The 15,302-nt window shown below is 44.1% G+C and overlaps 2 protein-coding genes across 2 annotated transcripts in view; one reads left to right on the top strand and one right to left on the bottom strand.

Moving 5' to 3' along the window:
* Positions 1–3,018: 3,018 nt before the first annotated feature.
* COQ5 (coenzyme Q5, methyltransferase) lies at positions 3,019–10,892 on the top strand. Its single transcript, XM_019506798.1, has 7 exons — positions 3,019–3,204; positions 3,863–4,012; positions 4,910–5,134; positions 7,334–7,440; positions 8,992–9,080; positions 9,313–9,424; positions 9,970–10,892. Exons 1-7 carry the CDS (start codon positions 3,036–3,038, stop codon positions 10,069–10,071), a joined length of 954 nt encoding a protein of 317 aa, XP_019362343.1. The 5' UTR covers positions 3,019–3,035; the 3' UTR covers positions 10,072–10,892.
* A 943-nt stretch (positions 10,893–11,835) lies between these two features.
* The window catches only part of DYNLL1 (dynein light chain LC8-type 1), a 3,655-nt gene continuing 188 nt past the window's right edge, over positions 11,836–15,302 (bottom strand). Inside the window, exons 2-3 of the mRNA XM_019506802.1 lie at positions 14,904–15,041; positions 11,836–12,165 (exon numbers count right to left, since the gene is read on the bottom strand). Coding sequence (XP_019362347.1) covers positions 12,028–12,165; positions 14,904–15,035 — 270 coding nt within the window. The 5' untranslated portion in view covers positions 15,036–15,041 and the 3' untranslated portion in view covers positions 11,836–12,027. The remainder of the gene's footprint in view (positions 12,166–14,903; positions 15,042–15,302) is intronic.

Genomic DNA, 15,302 nt, shown 5'->3' with positions numbered 1-15,302 from the left:
TCGGCGCCGCCCGCGCACCCAGGGCCTGGGGCTGCTGCTACCGCGGCCGCCGCTCCCCCGTAATGGCGACGAGGCGCCGACAGCAGTGCCGAGGCCCCGGATGCAGCTTTATAAAGGGGCCCCGCCCGCCGGGCCCGCCGGGAGCTGTAGTCCGGCCGCGCGGGCGGGGCCGCCTGGCGCTCTTCGCAAGGGCCAAGCAGAGCTTAGAAATCCCGCAGTGCCGCTGGGGCTCCCCCAGACAGCGCCACAGACCGAGGGAGGGAGGGTAAGGCCGGTGTTCAACCCCCGCATGACAGGCCAAGGGACTATTGACATCCGGGGTAAGCACCGCGAGGCTGAAGTCAGCTCCTTATTCCCGGTTCCCGAGTCAAAGCTGAAGGTCCTAAACATGCTGAAGAGTCAGAATCTCCTCACACATGTAATATAATATCACGTTTCAAGTACATTGCCCTGAATAAGGAGCCCAAACTAAACTGGGATTACCCGACAACATCTGCTTCGGCTCTGCCCAAAACACACACCACTACCAGCAGGGCAACTCTCCCAAAGCTGCCTGGGCAGAGACCACCCCACCCAAAGTGCATTTTTCACAGGCAAGCCTGCCAACTCCCAACCCCCCAGGGCTGCGGACTAATTACACTGCCAAGAGTAAGGAGCTGATTTCAGGCTGGGATCATCATCAGGCAAAATCCGTTTTGGGTCATCCCAAACTACACACCCCTGCCACTGGGAGACTCTACTGAAGAAGCCTGGGCAGGCCCCTGCCTGACCCAGAGCTCAGTAAGAACCAACTTCAGCCTCATTATGCATTTGCTTATGAGGTTTGTGCTTACAAAGTTTGCCCTTGCCCTAAACAGAACCAGTTTCCCAAGCCCTTGCAGTTTCTCAAGCCCATGCAGAGCCAATTTCATAACTAGAAGAGGCAAGTTGTGTGTCAAAATATGAGATGGCGGCATCTTCCTTACAACATATAAGTATATAAAAATACATCTAAGTCATTCTGTGCAAACAGCTTGGTAAGCAGAGAAAGCCAGAAAGTGTAGCTGAAGCCCACAAGACTCAATGCACTGTGCCCTTCACACACCTCAGGTACGCAGAAAGTACCATATTGGATCAAACCTGCAGCCCATTGAACCCATTACTTCACTTCCAACACTTGCTGCCAACCAGTGCTTCAGAGGAAGGTATCAAAAACTAAACAGTAAGGTAGACGTAGGATAATCTGTCTATTTTGGGGATATTCCTGATGTTCAATTGATAGAGATGGACTTAACTTCTGAAATACATTTTATGTTGGCTCTTATTTTTGCTAATACTTACTATTACAACTTTAGATATTCCTCTTCTCCAAATAAAAACCCAATTCCTCTTTCAGTCTTGGCTTTGACCACATCCTATTAGGATTCATGAGCTTGATAAAAAAAATGCATCACATTCGATCAATTCTGAATGGGTTATCTTTCAGTTTCATTGAACATTTCCTTGGTTTCCTATTCTCAGACTACAAGAATTTCTCAAACTACCTGCTCTGTTATCATTCATTACTTTGCAGGCTCTTATGTGCCTCTTATCTGTGTTATCTTAAACTATCCCAAGCTTTTCGAATGGTCTCATGGCTCATCTCTGAACTCCCTCTAATTCTGCAATACCCATTTTAAGTAGCTACTGAACATTATATTTTATTACAGCCAATAAGCAGATTGGGCTAGAACAGAGCAATAAAACATTCATGCATCCAAAAATGATATGATGTGGGAGTTACAGTGGACAATAAGCTGAACACAAGCAAACAGTGGCTACTTGTTGCCAAGAAGGCTAATGGCATACTGGGCTGCATTAGTAGGAGCACTGACAGCAGATCGAGGAAAATTATTCTTCCCCTCTATTCAGCGCTGGTGAGGCCACATCTGGAGGACTGTGTCCAGCCTTGGCCTCCCCACTACAGAATTGGAGAGTCTACCGGACAGCAACAAAAAGGTTAGAGGTCTAGAGAACAGAATTTACAAGGAAAGGCTGAGGGAACTGGGCTTATGTAGTCTCGAGAAGAGAAGACTGAGGGGAGATTTAATAACAGCCTTCAACGACCTGAAGGGAGGTTTGAAAGATATAGACTCTTCTCAGTGGTGGCAGATGACAGAACAAGGAGCAATGGCCTCAAGTTGCAGCAAAGGAAGTTTAGGTTGGATATTAGGAAAAACTTGTCATGAGGAGGGTAGTAAAACACTAGAACAGGTTACCCACAGGGGTGGTGGAAGCTCCATCCTTGGAGGTTTTAAGACCTAGAAGAAGCCTTGGCTGGAATGATCGAGCTGGGGATGGTCCTCCTTTGAGCCCAGGGGGTTGGACAAGACCACCCGACATCTCATCCAACCCTAATTTTCTATGATTCTATTTTCAAAGCAAACAGGACAATGAGGCTTGAGGTCATGTCCACACCTAGTTTTTCAGCCAGTCGTGCCTGAGCAGGGTTAAGTCATTGGCCAGTCCACGACACCATTTCACTTGGCTGCGGCAGATGTCACACTTGGATGCAAACGCCCTTTGGAGGAAGCCAATGGCACTAGTGAGCTGACACCAGCACAGCTCAGAGGCCAGCTGTAAGCGCTGCCCTACCTGCATGCGAGGGCCGGCTCGCTCCAGCCTGCTCCGCGGAAGCCGACGGAGCCACACGCTGGGGCCGGGCTCAGGCGCACCCCCGCGGTGGGAGGCCGTGGGCAGGGGCGATGGGCCCCGCGTCGTCCCGGACTGCAGAGCAACAGGGCGGGGCGGGACCACGGTTGTTCCCAGGGCCCTTGCGGGGGCGCAGGGGCAGAGGGGTGCGGCGGATACATGGTTCCCATGGTAACCCCCCGGCGCGGCCTAGCCCGCGCTCCAGCTCAGGTCAGTCCCACGGTGAGACTACTCCAGCCACACTTCACCTTCCCGCTGCCGGGCAGAGCTTCCGATTGGCTAAGACGTTTCAATCACGTGACACGAGAGCGGCTCCTGCGTGTTGAGGCGGAGGTCAAGGGGCAAAGCTCACGTCACTACCCAAGATGGCGGCTTCCATCGGAGCGGCGCGCAGCCGCGCCCTGTTCCGCCGCAGTTGTGGGAAGAGGCTGAGCGCTGCCTGGGGGCTCCTCGGTGGGGCGCGGGGTCTGGCCGCTCAGGGGGAGACACACTTAGGGTTTCAGACCGTGCCCGAGGCGGAGAAAGAACAGAGAGGTGACACGACGAGGGTGACCAGCTTGGATCGGGGTCGGGGCTGGAAGGCGGAGGGGGCGGGACTCTGGCTTCAGTGTAGCGCAGGACACAAGCAGACCAGCATCGTAACCGGCCGAAACAGGACCGCGGGATCTTGGTCGTTTCTAACCTTGTCGGCGAGCTGCTGTGACTCTGGGCCCACTTCTTGCCCTGGCTCTGTATTGCCCCTTTCTTTCTGTTTCTTTTTATACCGAGAGCTCACTGGGGGTGAGAGGAGGTGTTGCACAACTCGATTAACCTGTAGGAGGTACTGGAGTATAAATAATAGCAGCTAATTAACGTTTATTAAATATTGATACACAGTTAAATAGCAACAAACATTAAATAATAACACTGACCTGAGGAAGGGCCCTTAATGTGCAAAAGCTTTTCCAGCAGTTGGTCTAATAAAAGACATCACACACAATCCTCATCTCTTGGACATTTTCTTGGATATAACTCGCAAGAGAAATATAACAGCCATGCCTAAGAGTTTATAAAAGTTGGCTTAAATGACTGTGGTGCTGAAGATCAAGGAGAGAGTGGGCAGAAGAAAAATGCAGTCATTTATCATCTCTAGACTGCCTATGTTGGCATTCCTAGGTAATGTATGTCTCATTTTAATATCTTTTTAATGTAGTTTACCAGGTGTTTGAAAGTGTGGCCAAAAAGTATGATATAATGAATGATTCAATGAGCTTTGGAATTCACCGGCTATGGAAGGATATCTTACTGCATCAAATGAACCCTTACCCAGGAACACAGCTGCTTGATGTTGCTGGAGGGACAGGTAAAGGCCACTTTTGTTTCTGGTATTGTTGTTAAGCAGTGCTATCTGCTGAGTAAGGTTCTTAATAGCCTGAATGAGTTCATCTGCATTGGGGAAATGGAAAATGATTAGAATATAAGTAATAAGAAGCAAAATGATATTTGTTATATCAGCAAGAATAGTTTAGAGGAAGTGCTGTCTAGCAGTTAATGGGCCTGAAGTAAAAAATGGTACAGTAAAACTGTGTTAACCGGGATTTTACTAACCAAAATACTTTGTTAACCGGAATTTCCAATATCTCCCAATACAAATCCTCACTTTAGCAAATGGAATCTTTGCTGAGTCTATGTGGCACATGCATCAAGTATTTCTGGTGTTTACATTAGTTAGTGATGCTGTTGATAGAGGAGCTGCAGGGGAAGGGGCGGAGGGAGGGGAAGGGATCTGCTTGGGTCAGGGCGGGCTGTTGCTGCAGGCTTTGTGCCAATATAACTCTCAGATAACTGGAATTTTTAGATAACCAGTACCCCCCTTACCCCACGCATGCCAGATAACAAAGCGTTTACTGTATTCCCTGATTTGTTGCAGGCTTATTATGATTTTAAGCAAGTCATTTAACTTCTGTTTCCCATTGCAGGAGTGAAGGGAAGGGGATAGAGGCTTCGTTTCATTAATGTCTTGAAGCACTTCTGATTTTTTTCATATAGAATTACAGTATTACAAAAAATAGAACTTCAGTTTCATCTAATAGTTAAGGGAAAAGCAGACTTGTTCTCTTCCCCCCCCACCAACTATCCCCACAATTAGTTCTACTTAAATTTAATATTCAGTCTCAGTTTCCTATTCCCTCAAACTTTTAATTTTTACAATATCAGAAACCATTCCATACTGTGCATCTCCCTTTCAAAACAAATACAGGTGACATCGCCTTTCGGTTTATCAATTATGTTCGTTCCCAGCGGGAGTATCGGCTCAGACAGAAGCTGAAATCCCATCAGAATTTATCATGGCAAGAAATCTCTAAGAGTTACCAGGAAGAGGCACTTAAACCTCTAGGAGGGTCCCAGGTGGTGATCTGTGATATTAACAAGGAAATGGTGAAGGTTGGAAAGCAGAAAGCACAACATCTTGGCTATACTGAAGGTAAGTCTGCATTGTGTTGTTTCAATACTGGGTCTTTGACCACGAGACATTTTGAGTAGTAGATGATGTAAAAATAATCCTAATAATCTATTATGTAAAGGTAATGATCACAAGTTGCACCTTCCATACAAAATTCTACTTGCTTATCTAACTCGGCAAGTAACTTTTCCCTGGGCAGTTGTGTGCTGTCGTATCCAGACAGGTATTGTGAGCCTTTTAAATGTTAAATCATTCAAAAATACAAACTCGTATTTTAATCTAAAGCCTAATGGTTGATTCTCCTTTACCCAGTGAGCTAAACCTTGCTATCTTTTGTGCCAGTGCACCTTCATTAACTTTAATATGAAATATCCTGACAACCAGAATTCATATAACAAAGCTATAGTATCTCCCACAGTTAATGAATTTATTATAATACTTCGAGAAACTGAATCATATTTAAATGTTAGTTTGCAGATCAGTGAAATAATTCAGTGACTTCTAGACTTTATCTGGGAAACCACACGAATCCTGATTTGAAAGGCTTAAGAAGTAAGACCTAAGAAAATCAAGTTGTTTTATATGACAGTATTTGTCTGATAGCCATCTGCTGTCTGTCTGAGTTTATAGTTATAGCCCTTAAATAAGATATACCAAGTTTAAATACACATGGTAAATCTTATAGGTTTCTTCAGTGTAATGTTATAACATAGCCTAATGTCCTGTCTTTATTTCAGAATAAATGATTTTTTTTATCATCAGTAACTTGTTGGTGTACATATTGTGTAGAGAAGGGAAAGAACTTACTGTGGGATGTGGGAATGAACCCAACAGAAATAATTAATGCTTCTGAAGCAGAGAAGAAAAATTAGAAACTTTTTTTTCTTTTAAAAAGGAATTGCGCTAAATTGAGCACTAAGCAGAGTTAATGTTTCTCCTTTTAAGCAGAGAGGGGAAAACATACACCAGAGCCCTGTACGATGTTTTTTGTTCTGTTGATGTGATAGCAAATGCTTTTAATAATTATGGTTTTCCTCTAACTTGTTTGTAAGATAAGTAGGCTGCTTTCTGGTAGCAGTAATTTGGTCAGCTAGGCTACTGTACAGAATGGGAACTAGGTAAGATTGGCCCTTGACCACTCTGTTCTCTTGTCTCTCTTTCACTTTTCATTTCTCAGCCTACTAATTGCTGATTCTGCTCCTAGAACAGAGATAGGCAGAGTCTGCCCTGTGGGCCTGATGTGGCCCACCACAAACTCCATTTCCCAACAGATCCTGCCCGTGTCACTGTGGCTGGTTTCCATAGAGACCCCAGGAGCCGTGGTGCTGCAACAGCTTGGGGCCAGGGTTTCCAGGGAGACTGGCCCCAGCAGTGCTGGCAGGGTGCATGGCTGGATGGGGAGCTGCTCTGAGGCTGCAGCTGGGATCTTGCAGTGGTAACAGTGTGGTCCACAGCTGGGGCTGAGCTGTGATCCACTGCCTGCATGCCCCTGGGTTCTCCATGGAAACCGTAATGCAGAGGGGCTGCTGGGAAACGGAGGCCAGCTGGATCTGCCATTTGGCCCATCCCTGTCCTAAAAGGAGAAGCTCAAAGGTCAGACTGGCTTGTAATCCCTGGCTCCCCACGTATTTTGTTAGTGTAATACCAGCACTGGAGGGCAAGGAAAAACTATTGTAAGGAGAGAGGCATTAGCTACTACTTTCAAAGTTAGATTGCTTGTGTTCAGCAGTTCATGAAAGTCATAAAAGCAGACATCAGCATGCCCTCTCTGAATTGTAAAGGAGAGTAGCTCCTACCAGTATTATCCCTTTCTAGAAAATGAACATAACACCAAGATTTAACTCCCCTTTCTTTTCAGACTCTGTCAGTGATTCTCAAGCAGAGTGCATGGAAATGGTGCCCCAAGATCCTTTGAAGGATGGTGTGAGCAAATAAGCAGACAGGTGCAGGCTCAGGCTTATCCCTGTCTGGCCACTCAATTCACAAAAGTCCAAAAAGGTTGAGAACAAATTTGCTGGACTTTTGTCTGAAGGAAAACAGTCACGATGCAGGCACTTTTGGGGTTGTGGGTTTAAAGTGAAGATTCCTTCCCTACCGAGGGGCAGAATCACATTATGGTTTTAAAACAACATATATTCAGTCCTTTTGGGAAGGCAAGTGTTCCAAAAGTCTTCTGGAATGTCACGTGGAGCAGTTCACATTTGTCCTTATTACTTTTAGGCTTGTCCTGGGTTGTTGGGAATGCTGAGGAGCTCCCCTTCGACGATGACAAGTTTGATGTTTACACAATTGCCTTTGGAATCCGGAATGTAACTCATATTGACCAGGTAAGCAAGAGCAGCATAACCTGGAGGGAAAAGAACTTTAAAGTTTTTTGCTGAGCTTTCTGGGCTCCAGAGAGAACATTTCCTGTGATCAGCTAAAATCTCTCAACCTGTGATACACATACAGTTGGGATGTAGCCCTCCAGCTTGCTTGAATGAAAACCAGAGGCTAAATATTGTATTCTTTATAATGGCATCAGAATGCTAAAATTGAGATCATGGTAATAAGTATAGTACAGAGTATTCAAAGAACTCTGGATATCCTTTACCCTTTTTTTTTCCTGTAGTCCATAACTTAGCATTATTAGTAAATTTATATCACCCATTCTAATCCAAATCTGCTATTTGACTGATTTATTTATAACTCCATTGCCTGCAAAAATAATTGATCAAGCACTGTTTCAGAGACCTGGTCACCTCTTTAAATGCATAATTATCACTTTGTAAGGCTCCCTGGCCTGTGGTGCAATTTACTTCTGTTAACTCATTCCTTTACACAACAGAGCAAAGTCTTTCTGCTTCACTAAAGTAGCTAGAATTGGTTGTAGTAGGGTTGGAGTATTGTTGTGGCTACAGTCATCAAAGAAATATCTGAGAGGTTAAGAATTTTTTGTGATACATTTTGTTGGACCAACTGCACAGTTGGAAGACCTGTTAGACAAGCTTTCAGACATCAAGTGCCTTTTGTCAGGTTTGTGTCTGAACTGATACATTTAAGAAAACCCTTTTCAGTCAAGATGAGCCCTCAGCCTTTGCTTTCAAAGGGCTATATAGATTTTTGTATGCATGTGTGTAAGGACAGGTGGGTTCTGCACTGGAAAAATTCCACTGCTATCAGCCCTTCTCCAGAAGATGGAAAAATCTCTTTTCTCTAGGCTTCAGCTATCCCATCGTCCCAAAGTACTCCTCTTTAACTGAGATCCACTCAGATTAAGTTTGGCTTTGGAATCTCATCACCCATTGAAATTTCCTTCCAGCATGCAGGCTGAAAGACTGAAAGCAACTAGCCTCACTTTCAAAATGGGAGTTTACAATCTGAGACAGAAAGGAATAGAATTCATCAACAGAATATTCTATGCCAGTTTGGGGAATCTTCCCACCTCAGGAGACAGATGGTAGTAACTTGGCTGATGTCTTTAAAATAGATGCTAATTAAAAATTAGGTATTGCATCTTATTACTATACTGCACTCACTTGAAAATAATATGAGCGTCTCCAAAATAACCAAAGTAACAAAAGCAGTCTTTAGCAGTATTGAGCCTATTGTTAGTCCAAAGGGAGTTGGGACTGTTTGGCTTGATAGGAAAGGGTTTATTAGGCAGGGATGTTGCCTAATAGGTTATACAACTTGCTGCTAATTTTAGACTTCAAGAGGAATGATGTAATCATCCAGGTTCCATTAAACTCCCAGGATTCTCTTCTGACTTTAACCAGCCTAGATTCGTTCCTCTGCTTGGATAGCAGGTGGACCATCCAGGAGTCCCACATGTGACATCGCTAGAACTGATGCTGCCCTAGGAAACAGTGTACTCACTGACTTTTGATCTCCCTCAGGCACTTCAGGAGGCCTACCGTGTGCTGCAACCAGGAGGGAGGTTCCTGTGTCTAGAGTTTAGTCAAGTCAACAACCCTCTTATTTCTAGGTTAGAATATATTTTCTTACTATTATCCTTCACAACATTTTATTGAGGGGCTGCCCCAATACAGCGTATGTATGACATGAAAGTAGATCCCTAAACCCATTTTTATCACATGCTTAAATCTCATGCCAATCTAGAGCAAAAAGGATATAAAACAACCAAGTTTATTTTGGAGAAAATTTTAGGAGGGGTTTTGTTATCTGTTGGTTTGTATATTTTGTTTTTTTCTCGGCAGGCTCTATGATCTATACAGCTTTCAAGTTATCCCAGTTCTGGGTGAGATTATTGCTGGAGACTGGAAGTCTTACCAATACCTTGTAGAGAGCATCCGACAGTTTCCAACTCAAGTAAGAAAATGGCTTTTTTGGGTACATCCCTGTAAGCTGGAATGTGTGTTCCCTGGGGACAGCTAGCAGTGGCACATATTTGTGCTGCTGCTGGTTGTCCCTGGGGAATGCCCCTGCACACACACTCTGGCACATGGTACATTGCCCTGGGTGGGGTGGGGGAGGCTGGGACCAGTACCTGGACTAGCCTCAGCAGCATCATGTAGAGTCCTGATGGGAGGGTGCTCCAGCAGCAGCAGCAATCTGGGTGTGCAGAGCCTGGCCAACAGCCAGAGCAGGGCTCTGGCTGGCCAGGCCCTGGTTTTAGACTGCATACAGTGCTGTCATGTGTGCTGCTCCACTTCTGCCACTGGGATCATGTGTATGTGCAGTTTGTGGTGCTACAGATGGGTTCACAGTGCCACAAACCATACATACAGAACCACCCTTTAAGTCTAATGTGCAAAGTACATCCTTGGTATTGTCTTGGGGACAACTATCTTAGAGGGCAACTCTAAATAATAACAGAAGTAAGATTATGTAACTGCACAATTAATATATTTCAGGAGGAATTCAAGGCAATGATTGAAGATGCAGGTTTTTTGAAAGTAGAATATCGAAATCTAACTGCTGGCATTGTTGCCATTCACTCGGGTTTCAAACTGTGATATTTGCTTCACAAAGTACTTTGAACAGTTAATGATAGTTTCCTGTGAAGAACCTAAAAGCTGTGGGACAACTTTACCATCAAGATTGCAGAATAGAATGATGGAAGATTTGAGCTATCCCCAGAATCTAAACACCAGATAAACTGAAAAATAGTAGTCTTGAATCAACTTGGGACCTAGTTTCTTTCTGCCTGTTGAGCATGGAACACAGTAAAGTAACTCTGGATCAGAAGACTCCTAAATGCATTTTTTTGCCAGAGACCTCAAAGATGAATCTTATCCTTGTAGCCACTGTTTTGGGACTTAAACATAGTATGAGGACATAGCAAAATTCAGTTAAGGTTTCAGGTGTGACATGTTTCAAACTTCTAGTAATTGAACTGTTTATTTAAAATTGGATATGGACTTTAACCTTCAGATGAGGTTCTTCTATACAGATTCTAGCACAGATGTGAAAGCTACTGTCATGTCATCTGAAATGATAACGGCATGTGTGAAAATCTTTGGGTTTTTTTCCCCCCATGTATTTAAGAGTAAACTTCACTTTTTAATCAGAGCTTTTCATTTTCTTGTAGTATCTTTTACCTATATGGGTACAGACACTTAAGTGTTTCTATGCAAGTTAATCTTAGCAGCACATTTTCCTAACAGAAAAGGCTTGAAAAAAAATCAATTTACTTCAACATGGTGACGAGGCAGAATTGTTATTGTACACTACTGTTTAAGCTATAGATGTACAATATACCTTAAGAGCTTGCGTTTAGCCTCCTTTAACTGTAAACATATACATGGTAGTATACAACTTTCCTTATATTAGGATGAAAAAAAATCATGGAAACCAGATTTCATAAAAATATTATCTCCTCATTACTTTCCTGTACAGATGATAGCTGCAAGTTTGCGCTCCAGTAGTTTTACAAAAGTTGAAAGTGAATGTACTTCAATTCTGTTCTTAGCCTTTAAGATGACTAGTGTTGTTTCATTAGTTCCTGTGAAAGGCAGCAGTATACTGATTATATTCTTATTTTTTGTAAATAGCATAAAATACCTATTTATCTGCAACAGTCAAGAGCTAGCTGGCTTAACACCGAGTATAAAGTTATTTTTGTAAGCTTCTGTCAAAAGTTTATAACAATTAGAAGTACAGAAATTTGGTCTATATAAAACCAGAATCAATGTGCTTTATTTAAGTGGTCTTCACTGATTATGTAGTACTTGGCCTGCTGCAGCTACTGTCAGGGCTCATACTTAAAATATTCTAAGTCCTATGTACAATACAGAGATCTCTGTAGTCAGTAACTTGTAGGTATACAGCATCAATTTCTTAAATGAGAAAAGTTAAAGGCTTATCATTCTAACAGCAGAGAACATTAAGTTCCATGAAAGAAAACAGCTCATCTAGAAACAATGAAACTAGTTAGCTATTATTTCATTGCCCAAAAGGTAGGAACTGGTAGGTACTAGGAAAAAAGCAGTACAAACTAGGATGGACAGGGCTAAGTTCACTGAAACTAGAGCTGCACTTTTATTTATGCTCTCTCCCCCCAGCCTGAGAGCAAACTTTGAATAGTTAAAAGAAGCGAAGCTTGCTTCACAAAGTACTTCACTTGTTTCTAGAGTGAGTATTATTGCAAAAGATGATAAAGGAATAAGAGGGCTAGATGGCTGTAAAACTGCTGGAATAAACTCAACTGAATGAACTCCACCTTTTTACTAGAAAAAAAAGAAACAAGCTTTTGAAAGCAAATAAAATACAACGAAGACTTTGGCTTTTTTTTTTTTTGTTTTTATAGTGGCAATGAAAACACAAACTGGTACAGCAACATCCCTGTCCATTAACAATACAAGAGGCTTGATCAAAGTGTGTTCCCTGGGGAAGGCTGAAGATTTCAGTCTCTATTTGGAATTAGCATGCAGTCCTTAACTGGATGCAAGCTTGGATAGTACAGTCCATGTCTAACCAGATTTGAAGAGGAGAATAGCAACTTGGCCCAGGTAGAAGTAGATGAAGTGTTTAGTTTCATGAGTCACATAGCTGCCGAAGTTTCTTCCCACAATACAGTGCCAGGTGGGGTTGTATTTCTTGTCAAACTCCTGAAAAAAAGGCACTTGCAGTTTAGTATCAGAAGAATTAGCTGCTTAATCCATCTGCCTAGAGACTTTTGGATTTGCCAAGGATCTTTTTCCTCAGCAAAATGTGCGTTTGTATTAACTTAAAATTTGGTCATGTTCTAAATTGAGGGAATTAAAAAAATAAAAATAAAACAGTGCATACTTTTTTCTGCTCTTGTAGGACTTATGGCAAGGGGGGCAGAAAGTGTAGAGTTCTACACAAGTTAAAAAGGTCCTGTTCTAAGAGGTAATGCTGTAAGAGGGGAGGCAAAAGAATTATTTTCCATCCACCAAAGCTACCCTTTCACCCAGAAGGGTAATCAGATGAGCAGGGTGCTTCTGATTTGTGTGGTTTCTGAATTAGTATATACAAATCCTTGCTATTCCTCTGGAAAACCAAGATGTTTAAAAAAAGAAAAACAAAAAACTACAAAGCAGAGGGTTTAACTATGGAAAAGATACTTTGCTAGATCACAAAATTGATATTCAGAATGGCACTCATTTGCAGTGGAAGCATAGGTGTGTCTTACTGAGTTATTTTGTAAACAGTCAAGTCTCACTCATTCCAATTAAAAGCAAAGTCTCTCACGTCACTTAATAGTCCAAATTTGTATACAAACTGGATGTTTCATGTATTTTGGCTAGCAAAACCTAAAAAGTTTGATAGCAAGCTTGCCCCAAGCATGGCTCTTCCATTGCAAGTGTGTTATATTGATGCACCTCTAATTCAGTGTAACCAATACCAGTCCCTATCATAAATCACCACCAATAAGAGGAAAACTGATATCAGCAAATTGGCTTTTTTTGGATGATGTGGCCAATAATGTCACTGATAGATGTGTGCAGCTGCACCGTGCACGTGGAATGCAGCCTGGCAAGCTGCATCCAGCTCTCAGCAGGCAGCCCACCCATGCACAAATCCTAGGGGCTCATGCCCCCCATGCCTCCCCCAGGGGAAGTGTACACACCAGGGAGCCACCCCCACCAAATAAGCCACATGCAGTTCCATCCTGCCCTGGCTGGGCAGCACCTGCCCCTGTCTTAGCTCCCCTCCCACTCACTGTGGGAGCCTCAATCTACCCCTCCCCCCCAACCCCTTGACTAACTGACCAGACACAGCTCTCCAAGCTGCCGGGCTGCATAAAAATCAGCAGTCAAATTGGTATTGGCCAATTCTGGTTAATAAGTCGGCCATAAGTATTGGTCAAAAAAGTCTTCATCAGTGCACCCCTACACTGGATTACTACAAGACCTTTTGGCTGTTGCTTCTCTATTTGCAAAACTTTAAGACAGGGGTGGCCACTCTGTGCCATGGGTGTCACAAGAGGCACAGCCAGCCTGTGTGGCTCACAGGCAGTACAGCATCAGATGAAGTGGGAAGCAGGAAAAGAAAAAAGCCTCTTAGGAAACAGCAGCCATTTGGTCAACAAAAGAGGACCAGAGTGGGACTTGGAGAGGGTGTAGGGTTAATTTGTGGCATGCCTGCCAAAAAGTCTGTCTCCCCCACTAGTTCAAGACAACCCTCTACCCACGTACATAAGCAACTACAACTTGTAACTTGTGTGGTTTCTGAATTGGTATATACAAATCCTTGCTATTCCTCTGGAAAACCAAGATGTTTAAAAAGCTACAAAGCAGAGGGGAAAAAAAACAAAAAAACCCCCCAAAATTGAAGTTTTGTAGACACTTACTTTGTAGTAAGCCAAAGTGGTAACATTCCCAGTGTATAGGGGAGAAAACCTACACTCATTTCTACAATCAAGTTTTCTAGAAGGGTTTTGCCATTCCTTTTAGAATAGCAAGGAATAGGAACCACTTAATTTTAGGTGGTTGTTTACCCTGTGTTGGTTGTCATGTTAAATGACTGCTTTGAGTGGTCTCACTATTCTAGCAGACCAGCTTCTCTCATTGTCACCTCAGACTGATGGTCTCAAAAGCCTCTACAAACTGTAGTTGCTAAGCTATGAAGAACAGCAGAGGGTGAAAAATTTACCAAACCCAGAAACAGTTGCTAGGCAGCGTACAGCTCTTGGCTGAAAACTGATAAAATAAAAATAAATCTCTTCATAGGAACAGCTTCAGACAAGTCAAGCTGCAAAGACTTCAGCCCCAGCCCCTCCTTTCCAGGGTTCTCACACTAGATCAGAGATCAGCAATGTTTTGGGGCCAAGTACCAAAATTGTATACAACTTTAAAAAGTGGTGTTGGCTGGCTAGAGGTAGACAGCAGGAAGCCTGTGAGGGGCCAGACTCTTGTAGCAGTCCCTGCCCCTTCCCCAACACCTGCCCCAAGGCACACATGCCAAGAAAATGCCTTTGCGTGCCACGGTCTGGTGCCTGTGCCACTGGTTGCCTATCCTTGCGTTAGTCCAGCATTTCTCAGCCTATAGGTCACAACCCAGAAGTGGGTCACAAGAATGTAGGAAAGGATCATGAGCAAACTTTAAAAAAAAACAAAAACAAAAACAAAAAACTTGATACTCTCTTAAAGGAGAAAAACCTGGGAAACTGGCTTTTTCTTGGGGCCCCCCTTACCCCTGCCCGACACACTGAGGGCTGGTACCTGGGGGCAGGAGTGAGGGGCACTGGGTCAGGACTGGCCACTGATTCTTACAAATGAGTCCTGGTACAAAAGAGGTTAAGAACCACTATACTAGAGGATCTTCAAGCATTCATCCGAGGCAGAAGAGGGAGAAAAATGCATTCAGACAAGCCATTTACCTTCTTTATATGAGCTGCAATGTCTTTCTCAATGTTGTATTTCTCCAGGGCCTGCGTGGCGCACTCCACCGAATCCTGCTGCATCTCCTCGGACATGTCCGCATTCTTGATCACAGCCTTTCGATCACACATGGTTACCTGGGCACACGTGGGGCAAGGAGTTAGAAGGCGGGGAGCGCGAACCTTCACATCCCAGTGGGCAGCTAACAGGCTCGGCGCCCGGGAGCCCCCCCCACCACGAGGGCGGGCGGCATCTCCGCATGGGTTGGGGGGCAAGGCGCACTAGGGAGCCGCCCCACACTCCCCGGGTTTGCTCGCGGCCCGCGCCGATGCGGCTCAGCGCGGCACCAGCCCGGCACAAGCAAGGCGCGGCGGCCGCACCGGGACACCAGGGCGCCC

The sequence above is a fragment of the Gavialis gangeticus genome, unplaced genomic scaffold (genome assembly GCF_001723915.1).
Source record: "Gavialis gangeticus isolate Ggan-Ray unplaced genomic scaffold, GavGan_comp1, whole genome shotgun sequence".
Classification (NCBI taxonomy): domain Eukaryota; kingdom Metazoa; phylum Chordata; order Crocodylia; family Gavialidae; genus Gavialis; species Gavialis gangeticus.
Note: the sequence above shows the minus strand (reverse complement) of the source record. Positions and strands in the feature narration are given on the sequence as shown.